The following is a 12,992-nucleotide window of genomic DNA, read 5'->3' on the forward strand; positions in this document are numbered from 1 at the left end:
GGGAAATTAGGGGGAACAAAACCAAGTCCTGTTGGTTTCTAACCACACAGAGGTGATGGGGGGAGAAGAGGCTCCGTGGGGAAAGGGTATTTCTCTGCAGCAGGAGCTGGATGTGATTGTTCTAGAGCGTTTTAGATTTTTATTGAAAAAAAAAAATGAAAGAAAAGCTTTATTGTCGAAACCCCTGCAGGAAGCCTATGTATTTGCAAATTTAAAACTAGTCCAGGGGTGCACAACCTGAGCAGCACATAGACACACCTGGGCCCCTCCAGACTCTCTTAGTCTGAATCCCTGAAAGTGGGGGACCAGGCATCTGGAGTTAAACATGCTCCCTAGAGAATTCTCATCTGCTCACCTGGGAGCCCACCCCAGCAACATTCCCCTTTTCTCCTGGCAGTTATTACTTCTACAGCACAATTAATGCTAAATCAAGGTTTCTTTGGAATGCAACCACTGTGTCAGAGCAGAATTGCCTGTGTTTGTTGAATGAATAAATGGCCCACACTCTACAGGCCGCTCAGACCAGAAGGATCCAGAGCTGGATTCTTCCTAACTTCAGTTCCGTTTAATTCCTAACTTCAGTCCCATTTAAGAATTAAGAACCTGATGTAACATGATGTACCCAAGTGCCCAGTTGTCAGTCACCATTCTTCAGTATCCAAACAGTAGCACTTGTGCCCTTGCCCTGCCCCTGTCTGCACAGGAGTGTAGCCCCTGCAGGTATTTCTGAGGGTTTCTGGGCTTGCCCGGCAGTCCTGGCTCCCAAGTCCTCTGGGTCGTCTCCATCCCCGCCGGCCATTCCATCTCCCACCTGCAGAGGCCGTGCTCGGACAAAGCCAGCAGGAGCCCACACGCCCTGTCCTTCCCTGTCTGCCACTCAAGGCGGTGGTGAGGAACGGTCCTTTTTTGGGGTGGGGGAAGTAGTCACAGCCCAGGGTGGGGACAGAGAGACCTGAGACCAGTCTCCCTAGATCCTTTAAAGCTCGCGGGCTTTCCCCACTGTCGGGTCTCCCTGCCTCCCTGCTGGGACGTCTCCCTCTGCGGGCCTGTTGGCACCCTGTGGTGGGATCTGTGCTCTTCCCTGTAACTCCTGTCCTCCCTCCTCTCACCTGTCCCCGGTCCAGACTCTGCCTGGGCCCTGCCTCTCAGAACTAGGAGAGTCCCTGCCATGTAAGCGTGCTCTGACAGCCCCCAAAAGCAGCAGAAACTTCGAAAGGAGAGTTGTCTTTAAAGGCTTCTCTGGTCAGTTCTGAAGTGTGCACAAGTCCAAGTATGGGCCTCCCCTTCCCCACGTCTAGGGACGAGGTGGGTCGGGCAGACCAGGAGTCTCAACTCTTCCCCTCCCCGCTTGCTCCAGATGCGAGTTCATACTGTCGACCAAGATGCCCGCCCCTCCTGAGCAAGCGCCACCCAAAGGAGACACAGGGACGTCAGCGGCCCTGAGGGTGGGGCCTGGTGTTGAGCCACGCGGGCTTCTGTTCTCCTGGGGGCAGAGCCAGGGCCTGAGCCTCCACTGAAGGGCTGCCTCTTCGGGGCAGGGGTGGCGCCTCCAAGGTTCGCAGGCCAGCAGTCCTGCCCCGGGCCCGGGTGCTGGGAGCCGGGAGGAGAAGTAAGGTCCAAACTGGAGCCGATGCAGGTGATTCTGCCCTTTAGGGCAAGGGGGCAGGCTGGCGGTCGCCTTGGCGCTGAGTGGGATGACGCGGGGCCAGGGGCCTGCACCTGTGGGCCTCCTCGGTGACCAGCAGGGGCTGCCCAGGGCTCCGTCAGTTTGTCCCTGATTCTCCCCCAAAAGCCAGGCTCTGGGGGCTGGGGTGGGAGAGCGTGGCAGAGCTCGGGAAGGAGGGAGTCTGATTCCTGCAAAGACAGTTTGGCAGGGCTCCGAGCAGCGGCCCCCGGGAAGCCCCCGCTGCTGACATGACACATCAAAGCTGGCTCCAAGACAGCGCGGAGGCAGGGAGCAGTGGGGGGCACCCGCGAGGGGCTGCGCTCAAAGTCGCCAGCCTGTCCCCCGCCGTGCAGACCGTTGGGGGGTGCCGCGCTCCACCCAGACCTGTCGCCTTTCAACCTGTGTTCTTTGACTGGCTTGCACCCCCCGCGTCCCCCCGCGTCCCAGAACCTGTTTGAATGCTGCCTCCCGAATGGGTGATGGAAGGGAAAGGAATCTTGGGATGGAAACCGGCTCTGCTTGGGGTCGGTGGTGGACACCAGGGGACAGGAAAGAATAGAAGCCATGCGGGGGGTGAGGGTGGCGGGGCGGGGCTGCTCCCTGTTCCCCTGGCCAGCCTGGGGGGGGCGCGGTCCCTGGGATCGTTGGGGCATATGGGCACCAGCAGGACACCCTCCCTCTCCAGCAGCTTCTTCAAGAGGGGTAGGGTCTTGGGTGCTGGAGTCTGCTTCTCAGTGGTTCTCCAGGTGTGGTCCGTGGACCAACGTCTTCAGCATCACCCGAAAACCTGCTCGAAATGCTGATTCCCAGCCTCACCCTGCACCTGCCGCGTCAGGAACCCTGGGGCGGGGCCTGTGATCTGCGTTAACAAGCTCTTCTAGGGTGCACGTTCAGGTTGAGAACTACTGGCTTAAGCAGGAAGTTGGCAGAGGGCACATGTAAGGACACAGAGGTGTCTTAGGAGGTACTGAAAGCAGGGGCCAGATGCTGGGTAGCCTCCCTCTTGTCTCTTGGCCTCCTCTCTTCTCTGCGTGTCATTCATTCATCCTCTCCTGCTCACTCTTGCTCTTGACTTTTGCTGTGTATTTCGTAGGAGCCATAGTGGCCCATAGCTTTCAAGGGGACACACTACAAGTTCCCATCAGAGGTGTCCCTGCTTTTATCCTCTAGCTGTCTGCTCTTCCCCTTCCAATTCCACATCCTGGAAAAGCCATTCTGGGCCTGAGAGACCTGGCTTCCCTCTATCCTGTTGTGCTGGTTTTATTCCCTTACATTCCCCTTGTGCCTGCAAAGTGGCTGCTGCAGCTCCAGCTCTCACATCCTCTCACCTTCAGATCCAGTGGAAAGCAAGGTTCCTGCCCCTGATGACTGCACTCATGTCCTGGGCCTGACTCTCATTGGCTGGGACTGGGCCTTGGGCAGCCTCTAAAGCAATCACAGTGGCCAGGGGTGGGATATACTGATCAGCTTGGGCCAATCAGGCCCCTCCTCTGTATCTGAGGGTGGGCTTGACCCCACAGAAACCATACAGGCTGAAGGGCAAGACAGTGTCTCCTCAAAGGAACTTCGGGGGACTGTGTTACTGGAGGTGGGGTGTATGGATGCTGGGCAAAAAATAAAAGCAGACGCTGCAATATTGTTAGTCATTTCTACTGGTGTAGTGTGAGGCCTGAAGAGGGCAAGACCCAAGGTCATCCAGCTGGCTGGAGCTGCAGCAGCCATTATATAGGCAAGAGGTGGGAATTTGACGATGAATGGAGCCAGCCTGGGGCAGGGTTGGGGGGATGAGACCTAATGCTGAGGGTGAGTCTCTGCTCTACATGAGAAAGGCTGTTTCAGGACCCCCCCCCCCACCTCTAGCAATGGGCCTTAGTGTTTGGAATTTATTTCAACTTCCCACATCTTTTATCAAAGATGTGGGTGGGAGTTGGGAGAGATCTGGGCCCGTGCTTGCACACTGCAGGAGGAGGTGACACAGACCCGGCGTCAGTGGCCCACCGGGCAGGGCTGCTTCCTCATCCAGATCCCTGCCCGGGAAGGGGGTGCAGGGCTTATTAAGGGTGCCCGAGGGTGACGACTGCCACAGCACTGAACCCCTCCTGGGGGCCACACATGTCCCGGCTGTCATGTGTGCCACCTCATTTAATCCTCACGGCAACTCTTTGAAGCACTTGATCTTCATCTCCTTTCCAGACATGGAAAGTGAGGCTCAGAGCATTGAAGGCGCTGTCCGGGGTCAAGTGGGTGGCCAAGGCCCAGTCATGGGCGTCTGAGCCCCCAGCCAATCCAGTGGTCCCCCAGGTTCTCCCTGGGAACATTCTTTCCCCACTTGGGCCACCGCTCTCCTGACGCCGGAGAGAACCTCCTGCATCACTGCTCGCAGGCCTTCCGTCTCCTCCCCCTGTAGCCCCCATCCCTCCCCTGAGCCGGTTCCCGGGACACCCTTCACTGCCGCCTCCACGTGCCCAAGCCCAACCTGCTCTCGTCAAGGAAGCCGTTCAAACCGCTCAAGGAGAAGACAGGTCAGGGCACTGCCTGGAGAGTCCAGGAGAACTCGCGCCCTCGTGGGGATTGCCCTCCGACGTCCCAGCTCCTCTCTGCACATCCAATACCCGACTCCCTCTCTTGGAATCACTCTGTGTGCGAGCTGACCGAAGCCGGTTCACTGAGCGCAGGCAGACACAGAGGGGGCCGAGTGCTCTCTCTCCCCTCGACCCCCGCTCCAAGGACATAATGAGGGTGAGGTGTGGACGTGCTCTGCCATGTGCACGGACACTTATTAAAGCACCAAGTCTAAGTCAGCAGCCCCGAGTGTTCCCACAACCTGTCCCGGAGGCGTGTGATGTCCAGCTCTCTGTCCCTTTAGGTGCTCCTTCCTCACTCCAGGCCGAATCAGCAGCATTCCCAAGGCAGGATCTGGTCACTCTGCATGCTGGTTCTAAAATGAGAGATCCAGACTTTTCTCCAGCATCGTGAAATGTTGCCAGGGCCACCACTCGCCCTGAGGATACTTCGGGAAATTAGGGAAAGGTGCTCCTACCCCTGGGCCTACGTGGCTCCCCTCCGGGGTCCCTGGCTTGGCAAAAGGAGCGTAAGGTAGATTTCCCCTGCTCCTCGCCCTGCAGCCGGGTGCCTGTGTGCACCCAACGCACCCCGGCTCGGCCGTGGCCCTGAGGGCCCCCACCTGCACCTGGCAGAAACCCTGCCCCCTCTTGGAGGCCTGCCAGCCTGGACATAGCTTGGGATGTGTGGTCTGGGGCTGGCTTAGGAGTCTCCCTTGGCCGGGTGTTTGGGGAGTTTGGGGAGAAGCACCAGCTTTTAGTGACTGGGGGTCGAGGGGACACCTGGAAGCAGGTTTTCCAGGGGCATTGGCTCTGGGACGTTTGAGGTTTTGTTAGAAAGAGCAGACCAGGTTGTGAAAAATGGGATGTCACTTCTGGTCCAGGAGAGACAGTTGAGAAGAGAGGAGGCAGAAGGAAGGCTGCTCTGGGTGTCACCCTTGTGCACCCCCCCCATGCTGGGCGTCACCCGCATGCACCCCCCACTGTGCTTGTTTGTCCTTCCCGAGCCTGGCCCGTGCCTGGGTTCAGGTCCTGCCTCTGCTCCTCCCTGGCTGTGTAGCCCCGGGGAGGTGGCCTGACCTCTCTGAGGCCCAGCTTCCCCAGCCTGCACAGAGCTGCCAACATCGGCTAGCACAGCTTGGCACCCAGCACCCGCTCAGCACAAGCCGCCAGCATTTTCACTACTCACTGAGCGAATCAAGGAACACGGAGGGACGTCGTCAGTCAGCAGGGGCTTCTTCCACTCCCGACGCCACGTGGCTGCAGGGCCAGAGGTGCGCTGGTCGATATTTGACGACCAGCTCCTGGCGGGGGGTGGGGGGGTGGGGGAAGCCCTCCTTTGTAGCATTTGCCTGTTTCCGTGGCACAGACACCACGGAAGACCAGGGCCCACGTGAGCTCACGGAACGTGGGGCTGGGGAGAGATGTGCACGACCGGCCCCTCCCGCACACCGCTGTCGGGGGACAAAGCGAGGGAGACGCGCTCCCTGTCCTCCAGGAACTTTGAAACCTTCTGGGGAGACAGCCGTGTGCGCAGGCCCCTGGAAGGCCGTGTGGTTAGTGCAGCAGCAGCGTTTGCCGTGGGGATTATGGCAGCCCCCGACCCGGCCCGGGAAGGGGCAGGGAGGGCTGCCCACAGGCCCAGCGGGAGCCTGGAGTCACCTGGTGGCGGCGGGGCAGAGCATCTGGGCGGGGGCGGGAGAAGCAGCAGCGTGGAGATGGGTGTGCCTGCGTGGTGGGCGGGCCATCACCGAGGAGCCCAGGCTGGGTGGGGCTGGGGCCGCAGGCTGGGCTTTACAGAGGCCACGGGGCCCTGGTCAGGGAGCGGGAGAAGCTGCGTGTCCCGAGGGCTGGGTCCTCAGTTCTTAGCTGGCCTGCCCCCTCTGTCCCTTTGAGCCCCACACGGAGGGTCGGACGCTCACCCTGTCATCCTTCCCGTAGACGCTGCCCAACATGCTGCTCGTCAGGCTGCTCCAGGAACGCCTGAGGGAGGAGGACTGCGTCAGGCGGGTGAGAAGCCCTGCGTGGAGCCAGAGGGGGCTCCGGGGAGGGGGGGCTCCGTTACCAGATGAGGAGGCTGGGGAGGCGGTGTTTATGTCCCAGAGCAGAGATGACCTGCAGAGAAGGGTAAGAACCCAAAGAAACTCCGTGAAGATCAGGCTGTGCACGTGAATTTCACCTTGGAGGGAGGAAAAGGAACAAGGTGGCATCTGGGGAGTCCATCAGGTTCCTGCAGGAAGGATCTGGGCCCCACCCCACGGGGTCACAGGAGAGCCTTTAAGGGAGGGACAGCTGCAGAAGTGGGGAGGGAGGCGCCCCTGGACCTGGAGGGGCAGAGGGAGACTTGGGGGGACCCTGAACTCTCCTTCCATCCTCTGATCTCTCGCCGGAGCTCTCTTCTGCCAGACCCCATGAAGCCAGAGGGCAGGGGTCCGGGTGAGGCCGTCCGTGGAGGTCAGCCTCCTGGGGCGTGGACAGGGGGTGTGATACTGTGATTTATAAGAAGAATTATGTGTTTGGTCTTCGTCCAATGTATCAGATGTTTGCAAATGTTTTGGTATCCCCTTTTAATGTTTTGCTTTTGTGTTTTACTATATCTCTTTGTAGGTTTGTTTGGTTTTGATTTGTTTTTTTGTTTGTTTTTGTCTGTGGATGACCTAGCGGTGACAGTATACAGACTTAGATTCCCACAGTCTACTTAGAGTCAGTGTTTTACCATTTCAGGCAGAATGTGCAGTACAGGTCTCTTTCGTCTCCTCTCTTCACGTGTGGATGTCTTCTGTCTGCATGTATATGCGTTGAAAATCCAGTAGTGCACCCGTTACACTCTTGCTCTCAGTGATCAGTCGTGTTTGAAGAGCTCAAGCGGAGAATGCTGTGTTACACTCATCCAGGTGCTTACCGTCCCTGTTGCTCCCCCTTCACTCCTGAGGTTCCCAGTGCGCCTTTCCGTCTGAACAACTTTTAGCAAGTCTTCTAGAGTAGGTACGCGGGCACTGAACGCTCTTGACTTTCCTTCATGTGACAATGTCTCTATTTTGCCTTCTTTCCTAAAGGATTTTTTTTTCTGGATTCAGAATTCTAGATTGACATTTTTTCTTCTTTCGGCACTTTGCAAAATGTTCCGCTTTTCACACTGTGGTTTCTGGCAAAAATCCACAGTCATTCAGACTCATAAATAACGTGTCCCTTCTCTCTGGCTGCTTTCAAGATTGCTTTCTTTGTTTTTAATTTTCAGAAGTTTAACTGTGATATGTCTAGGCATGACTTTTGGGGTATTTACTCTTTGTGGGGTTTTCTGAGTTCTTTGAATTTATGTTTTTCTGGCTTTTCTTATTTCTTTTTTTAAAAAATAAATTTATTTATTTATTTATTGGCTGTGCTGGGGTATTTGTTGCTGCATGAGGACTTCCTCTAGCTGCGGTGAGCAGGGGCTGCTCTTCGTGGTGGTACTCTTATTGCAGTGGCTTCTCTTGTTGCGGGGCACGGGCTCTAGGTGTGCGGGTTTCAGTAGTCGTGGCTCGTGGGCTCTAGAGTGCAGGCTCAGTAGTCGTGGTGCAGGGGCTTTGTTGCTCCGCCGCATGTGGGATCTTCCTGACCCAGGGATCAAACCCGTGTCCCCTGCACTGGCAGGCAGATTCTTAACCACTGTACCACCAGGGAAGTCCCCAGAACTTGTGTGCTTTTAAAAAAATATACGTGTATTTTTAAAAGGTGTATGCATGCATTTGTGCACATGTACATGCAGGTGTGTACACACACGCGCGCACACACTCTTGCTTAAAAGTTGATTGAGAAGGCTGCATCTGGAAAGCTACCTGACGCCTTCCCAGAGCACTGGTGAAGGAGTAGCCATTCTCACAGGTTTGCTCTGCGTGGTCCTCAGCCACGTGGCTTTAAACCACGAGAGAGCCGCAAATAAGCTGCAGTCTGAGTTTCGAAGTCTGGTCTGAACAGCCTGTTTTCCTCTGACTTCGGATTGTTTCCCAGCAAGCTGAGGGTCTCCCACTGCCCGGGCATAGGAAGCACCCAGAGCTCAGAGGGCAGTCTGCATCAGAGGTGGACACATTTTTTTCTGTCCAGGCCAGATAGTAAACATTTTAGTTTTTGCAGACCATACGGTCACTGTTGCAATTACTCAGCTCTGATGTAATGTGAAAGCAGCCATGATACATAAATGAAAGGGTATGGTTTGTTCCAGTACAACTTTATAAAAACTGGCAGCCGGCTGTAGCTATTAGCGAACCCTCGTCCTAAATGATACTTTCACAGGATGATGAAAACACTACTGCCCTTTCTCTTCAGTTCTAAATAAAAAGCAGACTTCCACCTTCCAGCAATGTTAGGAGAAAGGTCACTTAACCATAGACTTTCACTGTAACCAAGTTCCCTGGTTGTGACCCGGCTCCCAAGCCCCCCGGCTCTGTTCCGCCCACTCCAGTCGAGGGCCCCCTGCAGGCAGGACTGCATTGTCCTTCCTGCGGGGACCCTGCCCCTGCACGTCCTCCGCAGTCCCCCAGGAGCAGGGTGGTCCCCTGGGCCCTGGGCTCACCACCTGCAGTTGGAGACAGAGCCTCATGTGACCAAAGCAAGGTCAACTGGGAAGGGTTGTGATGGGGCCACAAACAGTCTGAAGGGAAACCAGGCCCAGGGGAGTCGGGGTGTCACCGAAGCCTCTCGAGATGGGGGCGGGGCAGTCTGCAGAGGGGCCGTCTTGGGCAGAGGGGACGGTAGGCGGATGAGGCGGGGGTGGGGAACACAGCCTCCCCGCAATCCCCCACCCCACCCCCCACCTGAGGTCACCAACCTCAGCTCAGCTCTTCCTAAAACTGACCCTCCCCTCGGCCGCCCTCTTCTCCAGGAAGTGGGGGAACAATCACTTGTGAGGCGTGGAGGGGAGGGCACAGCCCCTTTGGTGACTGAAACCGGGATGGGATTTTCTCGTACACACGCTCTGTGCCTTCATCCATCGTTGGTTTATGAGTTGCTGAGTCGCGTTAAACTCTGGCCTTGCAGATCGGCAGGCGGGAGTGTTCGGGTCTGCCTGTCTGCTCTCTGCTCTTTAGAGCGAGCTGTGTCTCCTCTTCACCAGCACTTCTCATCCCATTTGGCCAGACATGGCGGGCGTCACTCCTTCGGTGTGAGTGCAGCCACGTCACCCAGACCGGAACCCCTCAGTGGCATGGGGGCTGTAGTTTTTTTAATTGAAGTCTAGTTGGTGTACAATATTATTTGTTACAGGTGTACAATGTGGTGATTCACAATGTAACGGTTATACTCCATTTATAGTTCTGATAAAATATTTGTGACAGTCCCCATGTTGTACAGTATATCCGCGTAGCCTATTTTTTTTATACATTTATTTATTCATTTGTTTATTGGCTGCGCTGGGTCTTCATGGCTGCGCATGGGCTTTCTCTAGTTTTGTTGAGCAGGGGCTACTCTTCACCGCGGTGCTCGGGTTTCTCTTGCTGCGGAGCACGGGCTCTAGGCACTCGGGCTTCCGCAGCTGTGGCACGCGGGCTCAATTGTTGTGGCTTGTGGGCTCTAGAAGGCAGGCTCAGGAGTTGTGGCGCACGGGCACGGTTTCTCCGCGGCATGTGGGATCTTCCCAGACCAGGGCTCAAACCCGTGTCCCCTGCATTGGCAGGAGGATTCTTAACCCCTGCACCACCAGGGAAGTTCCGTCGTAGCTTATTTTATACATAATTGTTTGTACCTCTTACTCCCCTACCCCTATCTTGCCCCTCCCCGCTTTCCTCTCCCCACTGGTAACCACTAGTTTGTTCTCTAGATCTGTGGGTCTGTTTCCTCTTTGTCATACTCACTAGTTTGTTGTGTATTTTAGATCCACTTGTAAGTCATATCATACAGTGTTTGTCTTTCTCTGACTTATTTCGCTTAGCATGATACGCTCCAAGTCCATCCATGTTATTGCAAATGGCAAAATTTCATTCTTTTTTATGGCTGAGTAGTATCCCGTTGTGTATAGATACCCCATCTTCTGTATCCATTCGTCTGTTGATGGACACTTAGGTTGTTTCCCTATCTTGGCTGTTGTGAATAGCACTGTTTTGAACATTGGGGTGATGTATCTTTTCGTATTACTGTTTTTGTTTTTTTCGGATATATATCCAGGAGTGGAATTGCTGGGTCACATGGTACTTCTGTTTTGAGTTTTTTGAGACGCCTCCATGACTGTTTTCCCCAGAGGCTGTACTAATTTACATTCATGGGGCTGTATTTAAAAGCACAGCTGGGGGGGCTTCCTAGGTGGCGCAGTGGTTAAGAATCCGCCTGCTAATGCAGAGGTCACGGGTTCGATCCCAGCTCCAGGAAGATCCCACATGCCGCGGAGCAACTAAGCCCGTGTGCCAAAAAAAAAAAAACTAAAAGCACAGCTGGGGACTTCCTAGGTGGCGCAGTGGTTAAGAATCCGCCTGCCAATGCAGGGAACACAGGTTCGAGCCCTGCTCCAGGAAGATTCTACATGCCATGGAGCAGCTAAGCCCGTGCGCCACAACTGTTGAGCCTGTGCTCTAGAGCCCGTGAGCCACAACTATTGAGCCCATGTGCCGCAACTGTTGAAGCCCATGTGCCGCAACTATTGAAGCCCATGCGCCTAGGGCCCGTGCTCCACAACAAGAGAAGTCACTACAATGAGGAGCCCATGCACCACAATGAAGAGTAGCCCCCACTCTCAGCAACTAGAGAAAGCCCATGTGCAGCAATGAAGACCCAACACAGGCAATAAATAAATAAATTTATTTAAAAAGAAGGCACAGCTGGGTACAGCTTGTCCATCAGCGTATTCAGTGTGCCAAGAGCTGCTGGCAGCAGGTTACCGTGTGACTGGCTGTGGCCGTGAGCACGTGGGCAGGGAGCACGTCTTCAGTTCCTGTCCCAGGGATGGCACTTACCCTGAGGACCGCGGGCTGCTTGGGAGCCACAGTCACACCCCTGCCAAACAGAAGTCCCGGTGGAGACAGCTCCACAGTCTGGCTCAGGCTCAGTAAAGGCAGCAGGGCCTCCCATGCCTAGTCCAGATTTCCTTTCCTGATGCTTAAACCTCAAAGCACCCTGCGATCCAGGAGCCTGAGAGGGGACTGCAGGGTCCCAGCTGTTCTGCTCGCAGGCCCTCCCTCACCCCCAAGAGTGCTCGCTTTCACTGGCTGCCTTGGTACAGCAGAGGCCCAGGGCCTGAGCCCCGCTGGCCATGGCAATGCAAGAGGCCCTGTGGCTCAGGCAGGCGGGAGGGCAGGCCCAGCTTCTCTGCTCAAACCCTCCACCAGGCCCCAAGAAAAGCCGGGTCCTGGACCAGGCACCACGCTCAGTGCTTCACCCATCCTTACACAGCCCTATGAGGTCCGTGTTAGTAGTATTGTTACTGACCCCACTTTTCAGATGCAGGACCTGAGAGTGGAGTGGCAGGGCTGGCCAGCGTGGACCCGGGCTCATGGAGCACAGGGTAGGCACTCTGACTCCCGGCCCCCAGCTGTGGGCTGAGGGCTTTGAGGCCGAGTGTGCGCTGCCCGGCCCAGGTTCGATGGTGTCTCCTTCACTGTCAAATCCAGAGGCATTGCTAGGCTTTGCTGACCCACCCGCCAGCATTTCCTACAGGCACTCATTTGTTCATTCATTTATTCTCTTGTGCAACAGATGCCAAGGCAGTGAGCAAAAGAGTTAAACGCCTGCTCTCAAGGAGCACAGATTGTAGCTGTGGGGAGACAGACGATAAACCAAGTGTACCAGTAGGGTGTGCAGTCAGGATGTCCGCTAGGCATGGGTGCCGGGCAGGGTGTGCTTCCAGGAGGGGCTGCATATACGCCCAGCGCAGAGGTGTAGGTAGGAGGAGGGAGGGATGCCTCTACGGGACCCTCCCCAACTCACACCCCCAGCTGTGCGGAAGCCCAAGGGCAGGCTGGAGGCGGGCAGGGAGGAAATGAAGGGAGGAGGAACGGCTGTCACATTATTGGTGACCCTGAACCAATTGGCATGGAAGCTGGGCGTCTGGGCCACTGAGTGATGCCCAGAGACACCATCTTTCCAATCGTGAAACATTCAGAACAACCTTATTTTGTGAAAGTTATTTTTATAATTTACCGCATTCCAAGTTAACTGTTTCCAGAGTGTAAGCGTTCAGCCTAGACTTCAGAGGTGTGGATTCGTGAGGTTGGGTCACTGGGTGCGTCCCACTGGCGAGATAGACCCCCTGGGACTCATGCCGTGAAGATCCAGCCGCTGGAGCCGGCTGGCCTGGGCTGCCTTGTTCATGTGATTGTCTGTTTTTTTTTTTTTATTTTTAATCTCTGTAAGTCACTGGGTCGCGGTTTTCGGGTAGAATATGACTCTTTCTGTGATTTCAACGGAACATCCCAGATTTGCCCTCCATGATCTAGAATAGTCTCTCAAACACATATTTAACTTCTAGGAGGCTTTCTCAAGCTTATCTGAAAGCCTGGGCTGCACAGCCTCCCTGCACAGCGCACCTGCAGCGGCGGACAAAGCGTGAGACCAGGCATCCCAAGTCCTTGCCGACAGCTACCACCATCCTCAAAATGGTCATAACATTTATGAGTATTATTCATAAATTATCTCATAAGAGATATTATTAGCTATATTGTACTGTATGGCTGTATTGTGCATTATAATTAACACTGTTGGTTGAATTAATACTGTTTATATTAATATTTATCATATTAATTGTCATTACTATTTTGATGATGGTGGCGGATGTTGTCTGGACTCCAAACAAAAGCTTGGGC

General features: G+C 55.2%; 1 protein-coding gene across 3 annotated transcripts in view; it reads left to right on the top strand.

The window, feature by feature from the left end:
* The window catches only part of AK8 (adenylate kinase 8), a 126,506-nt gene that overhangs the window by 15,954 nt on the left and 97,560 nt on the right, over positions 1-12,992 (top strand). For all 3 annotated transcript variants that reach the window (XM_057724447.1, XM_057724448.1, XM_057724449.1), the window contains exon 5: positions 6,169-6,237. In XM_057724447.1, coding sequence (XP_057580430.1) covers positions 6,169-6,237 — 69 coding nt within the window. The remainder of the gene's footprint in view (positions 1-6,168; positions 6,238-12,992) is intronic.

Source organism: Hippopotamus amphibius, chromosome 2 (assembly GCF_030028045.1).
Source record: "Hippopotamus amphibius kiboko isolate mHipAmp2 chromosome 2, mHipAmp2.hap2, whole genome shotgun sequence".
NCBI lineage: Eukaryota > Metazoa > Chordata > Mammalia > Artiodactyla > Hippopotamidae > Hippopotamus > Hippopotamus amphibius.